This window comes from Heloderma suspectum, chromosome 3 (assembly GCF_057233095.1).
Source record: "Heloderma suspectum isolate Gila_16-S chromosome 3, 16-S_ref, whole genome shotgun sequence".
In the NCBI taxonomy this organism is placed as follows: domain Eukaryota; kingdom Metazoa; phylum Chordata; class Lepidosauria; order Squamata; family Helodermatidae; genus Heloderma; species Heloderma suspectum.
The window spans coordinates 200,708,753-200,725,576 of NC_139460.1; the positions used below are offsets into that span (position 1 = coordinate 200,708,753).

At 43.4% G+C, this 16,824-nt stretch overlaps 1 protein-coding gene across 1 annotated transcript in view; it reads left to right on the forward strand.

The window, feature by feature from the left end:
* CDHR1 (cadherin related family member 1) overlaps positions 1 to 16,824 on the forward strand; it is a 90,170-nt gene that overhangs the window by 14,633 nt on the left and 58,713 nt on the right. The window contains exons 5-8 of the mRNA XM_084841866.1: positions 1,971 to 2,060; positions 5,992 to 6,078; positions 9,042 to 9,158; positions 15,904 to 16,047. Coding sequence (XP_084697992.1) covers positions 1,971 to 2,060; positions 5,992 to 6,078; positions 9,042 to 9,158; positions 15,904 to 16,047 — 438 coding nt within the window. The remainder of the gene's footprint in view (positions 1 to 1,970; positions 2,061 to 5,991; positions 6,079 to 9,041; positions 9,159 to 15,903; positions 16,048 to 16,824) is intronic.

Genomic DNA, 16,824 nt, shown 5'->3' on the forward strand with positions numbered 1-16,824 from the left:
AGTTGATTAACAGCCTCATCTAGAAAAGTTCTTTGTTATCAATGCCCATTCATATATATATATATATATATATATATACATATACATATACACACACACACACACACACATACACACACACAGGGGGGGGGGGTGTCAGATCCAGTCCTAGGAAAACATTTCCCTGAACATGAGCCCAGTGTTCTTCACTGCCCTCCATACCTGCCTCATCCAGGTCTTTGCAATTCATTCACTTGCTCACCCACTCAGACGTGGGAATGACGAATCCAAGAGTTTTTTGGCACATCTACAGTGACCAGATGCAAAACAGGACAGGTTTCCTACATATTAAATGTTCGTTTAGGAGAGGATATTTCAGCAGTGTAGCTTGTCATGCAAGCCACCCTACACCACTGTTTTGACTCATGAGTAGATATGGGTATTTATATTATTTTCTCATTAAGATTTTCTTAATGGGAATTACTCATAGAGATGGGAGAGTGGCTGATTTTCCCTTCCCATAGCAGCTGCTCAGGCTGAGGGGTTGGAGGGCCATGGGGATGGAGGACTGCTACTCGGAGGGAGATCTCTCAAAAGCTCCTCTGCTTGTGGTGCCTTGGATTCCAGCCTATACATTATCTGGGGAGAGACAGAGGACAGTGAGATATTTTCTTCCTCTCTTCTAACACTGGAAGTGCAGACCTCTCAGTGAAACCGAGGGACTGTAAATAAGGGCAAAAGAAAGCATTTCTCCATACAACAAATGATTTAGTTATTTATTATTTATTTATTACATTTCTGTACTGCCCAATAACCAAAGCTCTCTGGGGCGTTCACAAAAATTAAAACCCCAAGTACAGCATAAACAATATAAAATATAAAAGCATTAAAACTACAGTATAAAAGTGCAGCCACCATAAAACATAGCACCATTGCAGAGATTTAAAATACAGTAACAAATGTAAAACAGCAGAGCTAAAAGAGTAGAATGCTAAAATGCTAAAATTCCTGGGAAAACAAAAAGGTCTTTACCCGGTGCGGAAGGATGTGCATCATGGCTGCCAGGAGAACCTCTCCAGGGAGCTCCTTCTACAGCTGGGGTGCCACAGCAGAAAAGGCTCTCTTCCTGGTACTTTAAGACTTTAAGAATTCTCTTCCCCAGAGGTAGTGATGATGATCAGCCTAGATGCCTTAAAAAAACCCAGACAAATTCATGGAGGATATCATAGTCTATCAATGTTGGTAAGCCATAAAGCTTCCCCATTGAGAGGCAGTATATCTCTGAATCCCAGATGCTGGGGTACAAATAGGGAGGCCTATTGCCTTTGTGCCCCATGTATTTGTTTACTGGTGGCAGCTGGTTGGCTTCTTTTAGTAACAGGATGCTGGACCTTGTTCTCATCCAGCTCGTCTCTTCTTCCTTATGATCACCTTTGAACAAAAAGGACACTGTAAGAACAGCCTTGTGGTTTCAGCTACATAGGGAAATCGGAAGCTGCCTTATACTGAATCAGATCGTCAGTCCATCTTGTTCAGCCTTGTCTATCTTGCCTTTCAGCAACACTGACAATATAGGCAGGAATCTTTCCCTGAGAGATGGCAAGGAGTGACCAAGGGATGCCACGGGTTGAACCTTGGACCTTCTGCATGCACAAGTACAGCCCTTAGTATTGCCCTCTTGTCCTTTGAAAACACATTTTCAAAAATTAGAGCATAGTATTCATAGGTATTTCCCCATCTATTTCAGATCATATTTCATATTCTCTAATCAGGGTGTTAATATAGACCCAATGGCACTTTCAGAAAAGGTGCTCAGCTCTCCACCCTTGTTGCTTAGCTCTCCATAGTATTTTCTATTTTTATGGTTCTTAAAATTATTTCCCTTAGGCTATGATGCTACCGATAAGATGCAAGCAAGGAAGCCTGCATATGATCACCCCAAGGTTTTAATTCACTTTGCCTTGCTAAACTTTAATTATGTTCAACTTCAGGTGGCTGAGAAAGTCAGAATCCTTGTAACAGATGCGAACGACGAGAGCCCAGAATTTATCAACATACCTTACATAGTCCAAGTCCTGGAGGTTGGTGAAGCTTATTGAGTCTCCTGATTAACTGTGAATGGAAAGCAGATTGGGCAGGGATCCTCCATGATGGGTTTCAAGTAGGGTAACCAATTCCACTCCAAATATGGGTTTTGGTCCAACCAGAGCCCAAAATGGTTAAACCACCCATTGGAACTGGAAAATTTCCAGCAAAAATTGGCCTCCATCCCTGGGCTCAAACCTAGTCCCAAAAGCTTTGGAACAAGCTCCTCAGTCTTGGGGGACAGCCCCTCTTCCACAAGGCTGGGCAGCTTCCTGCAGTCATGCCTTTTTGGACTAGCTTTAGGAATGGTGCAGTCCCCTTGAGGCCAATGCAATCCCTCAGAAGCCATAAATTCCTTCTGAGTTACCACAGAAATCTGGCCCTGATGCTTGTGTGCATCATTCCACAGAACTCATTTTTTTTTAGTTATTATTTCTTTTATTTATAATATTTATATACCACTCCATATCTAGAACACATTTCAGAGTGGTGAACACAACAGGTAAAACAGTAAAAGGATAAAAAGATTAAAACACCAGATTAAAATTATGCTATTTTTAAAAACAGAATACCAATAACAACCGTGACTGGTCAATTAAGGAATGCCTCCTGGAACACTGCTGTTCTCAGGAGGCACGAGAAACAGCACACTGTTGGTGCCTCCCTGACCTCCAGGGGCAGGGAATTCCAAAGAAAGGGGGCCACCACACTGAAGGCTCTTCTCCTGGTGGACTCCAATTGGGCCATAAGTCCCTGTGAAACCACCAGGAGCTAGGCTTCCAATGACCTCAGTGACCGGGTAGGTTGGTAAGCAAGAAGGCGCTCTCTCAGGTATCCTGGTCCCAAGTTGTTTAGGGCTTTGCACACTAGTACTAAAACCTTAAAGCTGGCCCAGTAGTGATTGGGCAGCCTGTGCTGTTCCCTCAGCAAAGGAGTTACATGCTGAAAAGAGGCAGCTCCCGACAAGAACTGAGCTGCTGCATTCTGCACTAGCTCCAGCTTCCAGAGCAGCCTTAAGGGCAGCCCCACATAGAGTGCATTGCAGTAATCCAGTCTTGAGGTTACCAGCACTTGTACCACTGTGGCCAAGCTATACCTGTCCAGGAGAGGCCATAGTTGGTGAACCAGCCAAAGCTGGTAAAAGGCACTCCAAACTGCAGCGGCTACTTGGGCTTCCAGCGACAGTGATGGATCTAGGAGTACCCACAAACTACAGACCTGATCTTTCAGAGGGAGTGCAACCCCATCCAGAACAAGCTATGAGCCTATCTTCCAGACTCAGGAACCACTCACCCACAGGGCTTCCATTTTGCCAGGATTCAGCTTCAGATTACTGGCCCTCATCCAGCCCATTACTACATCTAGGCACTTATCCAGGACTTGCACAGCCTCTCCTGATTAAGATAGGGCTGTGTGTCATCATCCTAAAAGGATGGCACTTGGCTCCAAATCCCCTAATGACCACTCCCAGTCGCTTCATATAGACGTAAAATAACATTGGGGACAAGATGGTACCCTGCGAAACACCATAGCTCAATTGCCAAGGCGCTGAGGAATGGTCACCCAACGTAATTCTCTGAAATCTATCCCGCAAGTAGACCAGAACCACTGTAACACAGTGCCTCCAATACCCATCCCATGGAGTCGATCCAGGAGGATACCATGGTCGATGGTATCAAAAGCCGATGAGAGATTGAGCAGAATTAACAGGGTTGCACTCCCCCTGTCCCTCTCTCGATAAAGGTCATCCATCAGGGCGACCAAGGCTGATTCAGTCCCATAACCAGGATGAAACCCAGATTGAAAAGGGTCTAGATATCCTCCAAGAGTACCTGCAGTTGTTCTGCCACTACCCTCTTCAGAACCTTTCCTAGGAAAGGGGTATTTGCAACTGGGCGGTAGTTGTCTAATATCATTGGATCCAGAGTGGGCATCTTCTGGAGTGGTCACCCTACTGCCTCCTTAAGGGCAGCAGGGACCACCCCTTCCTAAAAGGAAGCATTCACCATACCCTGGACCCACCCAGTCATACCCCCGGGCTAGCTTTTATTAGGATTGAGAGGGCACATGGTCAGTCACATTGCTGCCAGTACCCTGTCTATGTCATCAGGCCGCAACAACTGAAACTGATATCACAAAATCGGGCAGATGGTGGTGTTTTTGTTTGATTGGCCTCTGGCTTCAAGGTAGACCAGGGAGAAAGGTATCTGATGGTAGATGTAATATTTAAAGAGAAATCACAGGAGGTTCTTCATCTGCATTTGAGCCCAGCTTCACAGTTTTCATGATAGTATGTAATCATCCTTTGACTTTTAAAAACAAAAACATTGGTTAAAAAAACCAAGCACAACTGAAAAACTGTAGTTGGGGTTGGGAGACAGCATTTTGGTAATATCATGGGCACTAGCCAATCCGCTACAGTTGCCCACAGTCAGCTTCTCCTGGAAACTGGCAAAAACATTTTTTCAGAGCTTAAAAAAGAAAGTGTAATTTTCTTTGGTATTTTGTAGGGCTTAGATAGATACTGTGAAAGGGAATCTAAGCTCTACAGATGTCACATCTATCAAATGTTATATCAGACTTTATCCTTGGGGGTGTCTCCATGACAATGGAAAGAGAAGTGAATGGTGACTTACCCAGATTTTTCAAGGAACTGGCTTGAGTGCACCTCACCATTCTAAGTTGCTTCACAGGAACATATTTCGGGGGGGGGGGGTTGGAGTGAACATCATCAGACTGGCAGGGGCTGCTCAACCAGTAAGAGAGGCTCCCCCTCCTCCAGGCTCTACCCCCTGTCTCCTTCCCCTGAAGCTCCTGTAATGCGAAGGTTTGAAGCTTCGCATTAATTACTTCCTTACAGCAACAAAGCAGACAGTAAAGAAACACAGCATTGATATTTTAGGGAACAAGCCTCATTGACCACAATGGGTGTTACTTCTGAGGAGATACCTGCTTCCCAACCTATGCCCAATTCTGCCAATTTTGTTTTTATTTCTTTCCCTCTCCTTTCTCACTATCACGCATTTGCCAGCAAGCCCTATAGCCCCTATCTCACCAACATGCAATTGTGCAATAGTGAGATAGGGGCTATAGGGCTTGCTGGCAAATGCAGGATAGTGAGATAGGGGGTGGGGGCACTGCAGACAAAATCGCTATTTCATTTTAATCTATTACTTTTTAAAAGAGGGTAGAGGCTGCTTGGAGCACACCTATACTTTGTGGGGGATGGCCACCAGAGTTTAGTGGTAGGCAAGGTGAGGTAAATGCCATGAGGTGGCTCAGAACTCTGACGGCCAGCCCTGAAATTGTGGAAACATCAGGGAAACAGAGGCAGGGAAAACATTGGGGAAACACCCCTTGACCAGGGTCAGTGAGGTCACAGCCAGTTGAAAGACACACCCCTGGGCAAGGCTGTCATGCCGGAGTAAATGCGGAGGGTGGCACACACCAAAACAGAAGTGTAGACAAGCCAAATTAAGGAAAACGATCAAACTAAAAGTAGTCGCAGAAGAAGTGAGGTTTTGGCGCAAAACTCTGGGGTGGCTTCAAGAAGGCCATGATGTCATGTGCCCCAAATGTAGCAACCTCGCAGTAAATTGCTCATGGAGACACCCCTCTGACCTGTCCTGGGACAGTTGGTAAGCTTTATATTGCACGCTTCCTTGCTCAATTAAGGGCAAATGCAGCAAAAATCTGGATATGTTCGTAGTCATTCTGTGTCTCTTGTTGTCATTTGGGGGGGGGGGTAAACTGTCTGCTCTTTCCCTTTCCATCTCTCACTCTTTCCCCCTCTCTCTTTTCACTCTAATGTTACCTTCCCATTGTAGTGTGTGTCACCTTACTCTTCCATCCCATCTCTCATCCTACATTGCCACTGTCATTTTTCCCCCTCTCAACCCTGATTCTACTCTCTGTTTGGATTCACAGAACACACCCTCAGGGAGCAGCATCTTCAAAATTGAAGCAGTTGACAGAGACACAGGTTCAGGGGGAAGCATTACTTACTTTCTACTGGTAAGCATTGACTGAAGGGCCCAAGTACCCGAGGAAAAAGAGAAAGGCCTGAGGCAGAGGGTGGACTCATAGGACTGGGAGGCACTTAAAATCTACCCTGTGATGCCTGCAGGTTTGTGGGAGTACCCATGCAGTTAAGCCCAAGATCACTAGAACTTCCATAATGATCTAAGGAGATGACCTAATTCAGGTATAGCATGAGCTAAACTGTACATTTTCTGAAATGATACTATTGTGACCTAGTGGCTAGATGGTTGGACTCCCCCAGTTTTCATGTTAGCTCACTGCTGCTCCTTGCCTCAATTTCTAATCCAGAAAATGAAAGCATTATTGGTCGACCTCAGTAATCATTGTAAGGATGGGTAAGGAAAGATAGTTACATGTCTTGAGCTGCCAGGATAAGTATTATTTATTATTATTTATGTATTATTAGATACTTCATAAATGAGTTCCCTAGATGCTATACAAATTGAAAATATGACCATAGTACAGTAAAAATAAAAAATGAAAACCCCAACAATAAGTTGGGTAAAACCCAAATATACACATCCCCGACACAATAAAATACAATACAAACCACAAGACCAAAAAACAGCCAGATAATACAGCAGCTAAAACTACAATTAATGCCACAGAAGTTAAAATAGGAATGCTTACGACAGCCTTCCCCAACCTGGTGCCCTCCAGATATTTCGGACTTCAATTCCCATCAGCCCTAGCCAACATGGCTAATGGTTAGGAATTCTGGGAGTTGCCCAAAATATCTGGCGGGTACCAAGTTGGGAAAGGCAGTCCTAGGAGAACAGAAAGGTCTTAGCCTGGTGCCACAATGTGGGTGCCAGGTGAGCTTCCCTAGGAAGTATGGTGCCATGATTATCTTGGCTCTGCTTCCTACAGTACCATAGAACCATAGAATAGTAGGGTTGGAAGGGGCCTACAAGGCCATCAAGTCCAACCTCCTGCTCAATGCAGGAATCCAAGTCAGAGCATCCCTGACAGATGGCTGTCCAGACTCGTCTTGAAGGCCTCCAGTGTGGGAGAGCCCACCACCTCCCTAGGTAATATTTATGTAAACCCATGTTTACTGTGGAGGACAGACGCATTCTGGGAAGGAGGCAAGCAGGCCTTACCTTAGGATAACTATATCACTTGCTAGCTAGCTATAACCAAGTCATGATTTGTTTAGGAATATGAACCTGCAATTGTGTAGCAGCAGTGAATGCAGGAAGAGGGCCAATATTTGAGTGGGAGCAGTTCAAGTTCTTTTAATACATGCTTTTCCTTATGAAGATAAAACTTCAATGCAAGAAAGTTGCCTGTTACCTGAACTAATAGAGCTTGCTATATATGTATAAAAAAAAACGCACAGCTGAGTAATTTTGATTTCCACCCAACTAGAGGGAAAAGAATCCATGTAAACCCATTTTTTTTGGTGTTTCCTTAGACGCAGGAGAGCTCACTAATCAAATAGCTGCTTTTGAAAGCACAAATATTTAAGGATAATTAAATCTAATCTTCTTAACAGGGGAAAAATGTGGAAAGGAAAGAAACCTTACACCAAACACTGTGAATAGCCAAGGAAGACAGAAAGGCAACCTTCCTTCTTTACTAAAATGAGACTTTTGCTCTTCTCTTGCCAAGCTGATTCAGATGTTTGGGGGGGGGGGTGTAGAAAAATACAGCCTCTCCAGAGAGTTGCATTACCGCAGGATGCACACAGGAAATTGCGAGTTTGAAGGCCTCCCTTTTAAGCTTTAGATGAGCTGCTATGACCCTTTTATTTCACCCAGCTTTTCATTTTATCCAGGTCCCTCTTTTTTGTCTCAGACTCTTAGTCCCGCTGATTGTGTTTGGGTTCATTTAAAAAACTCTGTTTTATTGTGTTTTGCTTTGTATGGTGAGCTGTTTAGGCAGCCCTTTTTAAGGCTGAAAAGCAGGATAGAAAAGCTTTTACAAGTAAGGGCGCAATCCTGTGCACGTTTAGACAGAAAGAAGTCCTACAACTCCCAGCGTGCATAGGATTGCATCCCAAATAAATGCAATAAAGCAGTGCCATGTCAAAAATTCCTTACATATGGAAAGCTACCTATGAGAGAGAGTGGGGTGGGAGCTTCTAACCAGCCTTCTCCCTGAAATGAGATTCTCCATCAGGGCTGAGCTGCAGTCCTATGCTACATTGGGTTGAAGCCAGACTTAAAGTTGCTCTAGATCTGCTAATGCTGGAGAAAGGTAGAGGAGATTTTGCTGATCCGTCCTTCCTACTGCAGCCCACTGTTCCCACTGAAAATCTGCTCTGAAAAATTGGGCGATCCTCCAGAACAACATGGGAGGTAGCACGGGAGACTGCAGGCGGATGGGGGAATAAATGAAAATTGTCTCCTTCTCCCTTCCTCCAGCAGGGAACATCCGCTGGATCTCAGTCTATTCCATTAACGGGAGGACCCCTTCTGTTTTCAGAATGGCTAGTCTGGATCCAACCCACTGTTGTGGAGATGGCCAGAGATTCAAAGGAAAATATGATTTGTCGTGTCAACACCATTCTTTCCCCTTCATAGAGTCTACTGCCCTCTGTTCCAGCTGTGCACATAGCTGAGAGATTACAATGGACTGAGCATTGGGAGCCCTTGTGGCTTGCAGTAAAATGTATGAGTGGGAGTCTCACATAAAAACAGCCAGTGTGGATGTATTCTGTGCTTGCTACGTTTTGTTTCATTCAGCTGACCTCATGGTGATAACCCTTGAAAAACGATTTGTGCATGGGAAAATCTCAATGTGCAGTGTGTACTTCATTTGCAGCCATTAGGGCTCCGTTTTGCTACATGTCTTGTTCTTTCAAAGCAAATAATATATAGTTGTAACAATTTACATATGGAACGTGTGAAATATAATTTCTAACCTATTTCTTAAAATCATACATAATCTCACCTTATTTCCCTGTTTTCGTTTTCTTTTCTTCCTTCTAGAATATCCGTACAAATAAGTTTACTATAGATCGTCACAGTGGTGTTCTTTGCATCAAAACAGGGATCACTCTTGACTATGAAAAATCAAGAACGTATTTTGTTACTGTGGTGGCAAAGGTATTATATATTCTCCTGACTACTTTCCCCAGATAAAGGAAAAATGGTACAAAGGCAAGATAGGGCATAGTTGCAGTTCTAACAGACCCAGAATAGCTTGTGTCATCTAATCTTTCCTCATCCCTGGATCTACAGTACTTCTGACAGTATATCAAAACAATTCTCAAGACATCTTGTGATTTCTCCTGGGGTTTACAGTGAAGGACTTGGCTTGAGTATCCTTCAGTGTTTGTTTGTTTGTTTGTTTGATTACATTTCTGTACCAGCCATTAGCTGATGTTCTCTGGGCAGTTTTCAAGACAAAGCTTAAAACCATAAAATATAACATAGTAAAACAGAATATAAAACTATAAGCTTCGAACGGAATAAAACCAAAGATAAAAGTCAGTGGCAGTGCAAAGATTTAAAAATGCACTAACAGCACTTTTAAAACTGAAGCCTGGGAAAATTACAAGGTCTTGGTGCTGGTGCTGAAAAGACTACAATGTAGGTGCCAAGCGAGCCTCTCTGGGAAGGTCATTCCACAACTGAGGTGCCACCACTGAAAATGCCCTCTTCTTAGTAGCCACCTGCCTCACCGCATTTGGAGGAGACACCCGGAGAAGGACCTCTGAGGATGTTCTTAGGGTCCATCCTAGGCAGGTATTTTTGCCAAAAAGTGCTGGTGAAATAGTTTGTGACAGCCAAATATAGTTAGCTTTTCCATAATAGAGTGATTTTTTTGTGGGGTGTGTCAATGTTTGTGTGCATTTTGAAAGAAGTAGTGATAATAAGTGTATTATTACTAGAGCAGGGGAGGGCGAAAGGCAGATCTCCAGATGTTTTGGATGTCAGCTCCCAGAATTCCTCATCATTGGCCATGCTGGCAGGGGCTTCTGGGAGCTGAAGTCCAAGCCATCTGGAGATCTACTTTCTGCCCACCTTTGACTAGAGTATAGATGACCAACTTCTGTTCATGTGAATATATGAAGCTGCCTTATACTGATTGAAACCAAATGGTCCATTTAGCCCAGTAATGTCTTCTCTGACTGGCAATAATTCTCTAAGATCTCAGGCAGACAACTTTCCCAGCCTTACTACTTCAGACCCTTTTAACTGGAGCTGCCAGGGATTAAACTGGGGGCCTTTTTCTGCATGCAAAGCATGTGCTTTACCACTGAGTGATGGGTTCTCCCTGCGCCTGAATATTTCGCCACACAGCTTGAACCCTTCGTGACGTTAGTGTGGCTCTACAAAGTTAGCAGCACCACTTAGCAGTAAATTCTGTCATTATGCATTTAGGCATGGATGGGGTATATATTGCACACAACCCCCACCCACCCAAAGAAAGATAACAATAGATAGATAGATAGATAGATAGATAGATAGATAGATAGATAGATAATTAAGATCCAAGATCAGCACAAAGAGGCAACATTCGCATATAGAACACCTCCATCCTTCACCACCTGTGAAAACACTTCTCTTTTCCCTGCAAGTGAAATTGTATGCAAAAGGTTTGAACCATGCCTTCATTAAAATTTGGCAAAGCTGCCCAGGACCAGGTTAAATTGCTCTTCAGGCTACCTTTGGCCTGCAGGCCACCAGTTGGTTCTCACTGCAGTAGGAATCCCAGTCCAGAAATCAAATGCATACCCGATGGGCTTGCAGAACTTACACTGTGCCATTTAGCTGGCATCCATCCATTCCACTACAGTCACAGATTTGATAAGCATGGTGCAGTCCCTTGTCTGTGTAATGTTGCAGGAGCAGAATCAGTGATGGCCTGCCCTGAAACACATAGGGTTGGATCCAGAGCTAGCCATACTTAGAGCAGACCCATTGAAATCAAGACTAAATTAAGTCCCATTGATTTCACTGAGTCTACTTTAAGTATGCTAAGTCTGGATCCAACTCATTGTTTCTGTTGAAGCCAAAGAGAACAATTCACCCAGCACCAAAGCATAGATTTGTATTGGCATGTGCACCGCTATCACTGAACATAAGCTCATTGCTTCTGTTAAAAACAGCCAGGCGTTTCTTTATTGTCAAAGCAAAAAGGCAGGACAGTTTTAACAATATGGTACAAATAAGAGCAGGCATTTGATTTACTGGTTAAATTTATACCTCGCTTTTCAGTCAGGATTATCTCCCAAAGTGGTTTATGATTAAAATCCATTGCAGAATACAATACGGGGTCCCAACCTTTTTGAGTAAGTGGGCACATTTGGAATTTTGAGAAAGTGTCATGGGTGCTCTCACAAAATGGCTGTCATGGCGGCCATGGCCAGTCACAAAGCACCCATTTTCCAGGAGATAAACTGGTGAGAGTGGAAGAAAAGTAACTTGCCCAAAACCCTAATTACAAGGCAGAGGTGGGATCTGAGCTCCAAAGCACAAAACCGTTCTTTTGAATGCAAGTAAAGATGGCACTGGGAGACAGCACTTTGTTTTGCAGCATATCAGCCCACAGTTTTTTTAAAAGTTTTAAAAAAACCTTAAGAAATAAAATAAAAATTAGAAGGGGCAGGAAGCCAGGTGGACTCCAAGAGAGGTGTCGAAAGGAAAATTGATGCCCATGGGCACCACACTGGGGACCCCAGCAAATATACATACTTGGATATGCAGGGAGAGTAGAAGAGGTGATGTTGGCAGTTCACTGTTCTAGTTGTACTATTTCTCCATCTTCTGTGGGTTGCAGGGGGTGGAGTATTGACTCAAGCTTCCATGCCGCAGTAAGTTCTGCTCTCAGGTCAGCACTTAGTAGAGATAGGCAGGTTGATAAACACCTTCCTTTTATTAGGAGCAACACATAGCTATCTTTCTGTTTTGCAGGAAGGCAGAGCAGCTCATACAGTTGTACCCTCCCTTGAACATGCACCAGGTAGCACAAATGGGAGACTAACCCAGTGGGCCTCAGGGTCAAACTATACTATACTAATTACATAGCATGCAGCTGACCCCTCTGTGTTAGTTACTACTATTCCCCACATACACATGGGAGTTTAAAAAGGGGGGGAGTCCCCCTTTTTTAATCCCTGCATGCACAGGGAAGGGGGTGGATTTCAGGAAGCAAATGGCTAATGGGGAAAGTATGGTGGTCTCAATTCAGATTGGGGCCACACATGCTTACTCTAGAGTAAAGTAACTCAGAGAGGGGTCAGCTGCTACATAATTAATGTAACACGCAGTTAGATCCTAAACCACACCAGCCAAGTATCAGAAGAGAAAGTGGTCTGTTCCATTACAGGCCCCTTAAAGATACTTTCAGTATATCACCCTAGCATTATGCATGTTTTTTTCTTTCTCACTTCCATTTTGAGTTTCTCGTGCTACAGTTTGCTTTGTTACTGTGTATTTTAAATTAATTAAATTAAATCCATTTGCTGAACCCTAAAAGACACACAGAGGGACACCAACAACCCCCAATAAGTATTCTGAGAGAGAGGGAGAGCACTCTATTTCTTCTACACCAAATATTGTTAGGACCTGGTGGAAAGTGAGAAGCTGGGGCTGCCAGTTGTTGTTGCAGATCAGGAAAAGCCTTTCTACATGAAGCTTTTATTGTGTGCTCATGAATCCTCACTCACAATAGTTTGTGGGTCCTTGACATGATGTCGTCATCCTCCAGAGCCTCTCCCATGCTTTGCAACCATTATCACGTGTGTGTTTTTTCCATAATGAGAAAATTCTGGTATTTTTCTGCTATAGAATCCTCATGTATTTGTGCAATTCCTCTATACCACAGCACCACCTAGTGCTTATGTAATGGAACATATAAAAAGGCAGAGAAAGACCACCACCACCCATGAAAAAAAAAAAAAAACACTTGTAAAGGAGCTGATCTTAATCTCGCAAAACATTTGGAAGCAGAAGCCTCGGTAAAGGTGTGGGTTAAAAGCCTCATGTAGAAAAGCCCTAAATCTTAGATGTTAGTAGTGGATTAACATCTAAGATTTAAGGCTTTTCTACATGAGGCTTTTAACCCACACCTCACCCCAACCTGCTGTTGGTTGCTAACTACTGGGCCTTATTGTGTTCCTGCCCAGTGATAAGGTCTTCCTTCCCAGGTGTGCTCTATCAAACAAACCACGCAGTGCAGATGACCTTGCTAGAGAGGGATCCAGTAGCTGTTAGGCTTGGCAGAACATTAAGAAGTGGGCATGGTAGCCCTATTCAGAATTCAACCTGAACATGTGCAGAGGAGGATGCTTATCTTCTTTGATCTGATGCAAAAAGAAAATGCATGAACCAAGCCTTCTGTGTAGATTTGTAATGCAGTTACTTTGTACATTCTAGCAGTGGCTACAGTATACATCACACAGATTTCCTGGCTCAGTGTACATTGTAACTGTAAGAACTGTAAGAGTCAATTCTCTTATGGTCCCAAGAGGCTGTTTGCATATGCTGCTGACTACTGCGCTTTTTGTTGCTATGTCTTTGGTTACATCATCACAAGGGAATCTCAGACTCTCGTTATGTGATTTTCCCTTAGAAACAACACTGCCAAAAGTTGAAGTCTGTATTTAAGGTTTCTGGGAAAATTGGACTCGGCTTCTAAGCTATAATCCTGTCTGAGAGCAGAACTTTCAAACTGAGTTGTTATTTGGCCAATGGACACTCAAATGTTTCAAACCTTTTAAAGCTTAAAAAAAAGGACTTCTGATTGATTTACATCTGGCTGCTTATTTCAAGCAGGGACAAAACAACTAGAAATAAAGGGGATATGCTAAATGTCAGAGCATTTTCCATCTTGCATGGCTTCCCTGCTTCTCCATTTTCCTAATGGGGAAAGAGACATTTAATCCTGTTAAGACTAAAATCTCTCTGCCTATTTGCCTTCTAGAAAAAGCATCTCTGGGGAGCTGTAAATCCATCATGTGACAGAACGACAGATATCAGTCCTCAGGCAGGCATATATAGGGAGAGGCGCTCCCTCAAATAGCGAGGTCCCAAGCCACTTAGGGCTTTAAATGTCATCACCAAAACCTTGAATTCTGACCGGAAGTGTATTGGCAGCCAGTGCAATTCCTTTAAAACTGGTGTTATATGATTTTTATGAAATGTTCCAGTCAGCAGTCTAGCTACTGCATTTTGCACTTGCTGCAACTTCCGAGTTGTCTTCAAGGGCAGCACAACGTAAAGTGCATTGTAGTAGTCTAATCGAGAAGTTACCAGCGCATGTACTACTGTGGCTAGGTTATCCCTGTCCAGGAAAGGCCATAGCTGGTGGATCAGCCAAAGCTGGCCCCAAGTATTCCAGGCCACAGAGTCCACCTGGGGCTCCAGTGACAGGGCTGGATCTAGGAGTACTCCCAAGCTACACACCTGCTCCTTCAGGGGAGTGCAACCCCATCCAGGACAGGTCACTTATCCAATTCCCAGACTCAGGAACCACCAATCCACAGAGCTTCTGTCTTGTCAGGATTTAGCTTCAGTTCATTGGCCCTCATCCAGCCCATTATAGCCTTGACAAACAGGTGGAGGCAAAAGTCACTTCATCAGTGTAGCTCAGGAAAAGAGGTGAGCTTGTCCGGTCAGCTCTGAGAAGCTGGGTTCCTACCCAAAGTTAGAATGACCCAGTGGACAAAGGTTTTCCCATGATCAAGTTACAGTACCAGTGGCTACCTTTGGGTGGTCTCTATGGAAATTGAGGCAATCTCTTTAGAGGCTTGGGAATGTTGGCCAGATGAGTCACAGCTCTTCAGAAATAGTCAGCAGAACAAAAATAAGACTAAGGCTTCCCTATTGTTCAATATGGAAATTCTAGCTATCTGTGCCAGCTAGATAGCACAGCTATCCTATTGCTGTCCATCCTAGTGCATGCATAATTTGTGTTAATGTGTAAAGTTTAATAATAAACCTTATACATTCCAAAATCCAGAGTCAGGCAATACTGTTATTAGGACCAACCAAAGATGCACAAAATGGTAGGCAAGCTTTTGAGATCTCCAGGTCTCTTCACTGGGTAAGGTGTTACTCAAAAAGGATGGGGCGAGATGGAAGAAGAGGGGGAAAGGCTGCTTGTTGCTGCAGTCATGAAGTCTGCATTGTCAGAGTCTTAAGATGGAGTGGAGGAGGACGTGCAGATGTACATGGATTAGTCTCTGCTAGGTGTCATGCAAGTTTGAGGTTATACCTAAGGCTGTTCGGACAGACAAACATGTAATGGCCCATCCCCCTTTTGGGAAATATAAAATCCAGCTGTTAGATTTGTTTCCGACCTTAGATGAAATACAGGTTCCTTGGTAGGCAGAGAACAAAAGTGCAGAGAAAAATAGCAGTTTTTATACTAGCAAAGATGGAGATCAATTCTGGGTAGTGCTTTAGGTAAAAAAAAAAAATGTCAATAGAAGGTGATTTGGGTAGTGTTGTGTAGTGGTTATAGGGAAGACAATCCTCAAAGAGTGAAATCCCATCTTGAGGTGGTAGATATTTATTTTCCTTCAGTAATTTATTTTCCTGCAGCCATGCTCCTGAACAGTTAAATAAGACATTTTCCAAGTTACACATAAAACAAAATAAGCCATGTTGGTCCAAAACAAAACTGGATCCGCAGTTGCGTCCGAAATTTTCCAACTTAATCCTGGGTGGCAAAATTGGGGAGGGCAGCTGAAATTTGCCAAATAGTCTTGAGGGAAGATGAGGTTGTTCAACAGAGGGAGTTCAAAATAAAACAGTTCAATGTCTCAGAAAATTGTTTTCTGTGGATTTTGGGCCCAGCTCAATTTCTACATAATGGTCTTGGAACTGTTCTGCGTCCTAGGATGGCGGTGGAAAGCTTCGTGGTAACAACAAGGTGTTTTCAGCCACAACCACTGTCACTATCAATGTGGAAGATGTTCAGGACACACCTCCGATGTTTGTTGGCACTCCCTACTATGGATATGTCTACGAGGACACTCTGGCGGTGAGTATTCCCAGGGTCATGTGTACCTAGTCAAGGGACTCAAAGTAGGTGCAAAGTGGTTTTGCGCATGTACAAGTGGTTGCTGATTTCTAGGGATGGATGGGTGTGCTATGTGCAATTCTGCAGACCTCTACCATTTTTTCACCATTGATTCGGTGATCTGCCAGTTTTTGTGTGGATTCTTCTTCTTTTTTTACATAAATCCATATGGACATTTTTGGCATACCTTTTAAGAAGTGTGCATTTTTGTGTGCATTTCTCAAATTGTACACATTTTTTGTATGTACCCACCCATTGGCTAAAGCATATTTAGGTGCATTTTGTGCATAATACATAAGAATATATGCATTTTTCTTTGTGCGTTTTTCAGAAGTGTGCATGTCATCAGGTGCATTCTTTTTGGTCCAGAGAATGCATCGCAAGTCCTTAAATATATGGATTTTCAGATGCAAAATGCTAGTTTCCAGGGGTTATAGATTGTAGAAATTTGTTAAATAAATAAATAAATCAGACCACCTTCCTCACACTTTCCTACAGGTTCCTTTTTCTGGCAGTCATAGAATCATAAAATAGTAGGGTTGGAAGGAGCCTATAAGACCATGCCTCACCCACTTTAACTATTGAGCTTGAGAGTGGAGACATTCAGCTACAAAGAAACACAGCTGCGGAACGCTGGATGCCTGTGGATTCGCAGCTGTGCAGTTGAGAAAGGGTCGGTGCCAGGGCGGATGGTTTTCATAAACATGTGCTCAGAAGCACTTCACTGAGCCTGTGTTT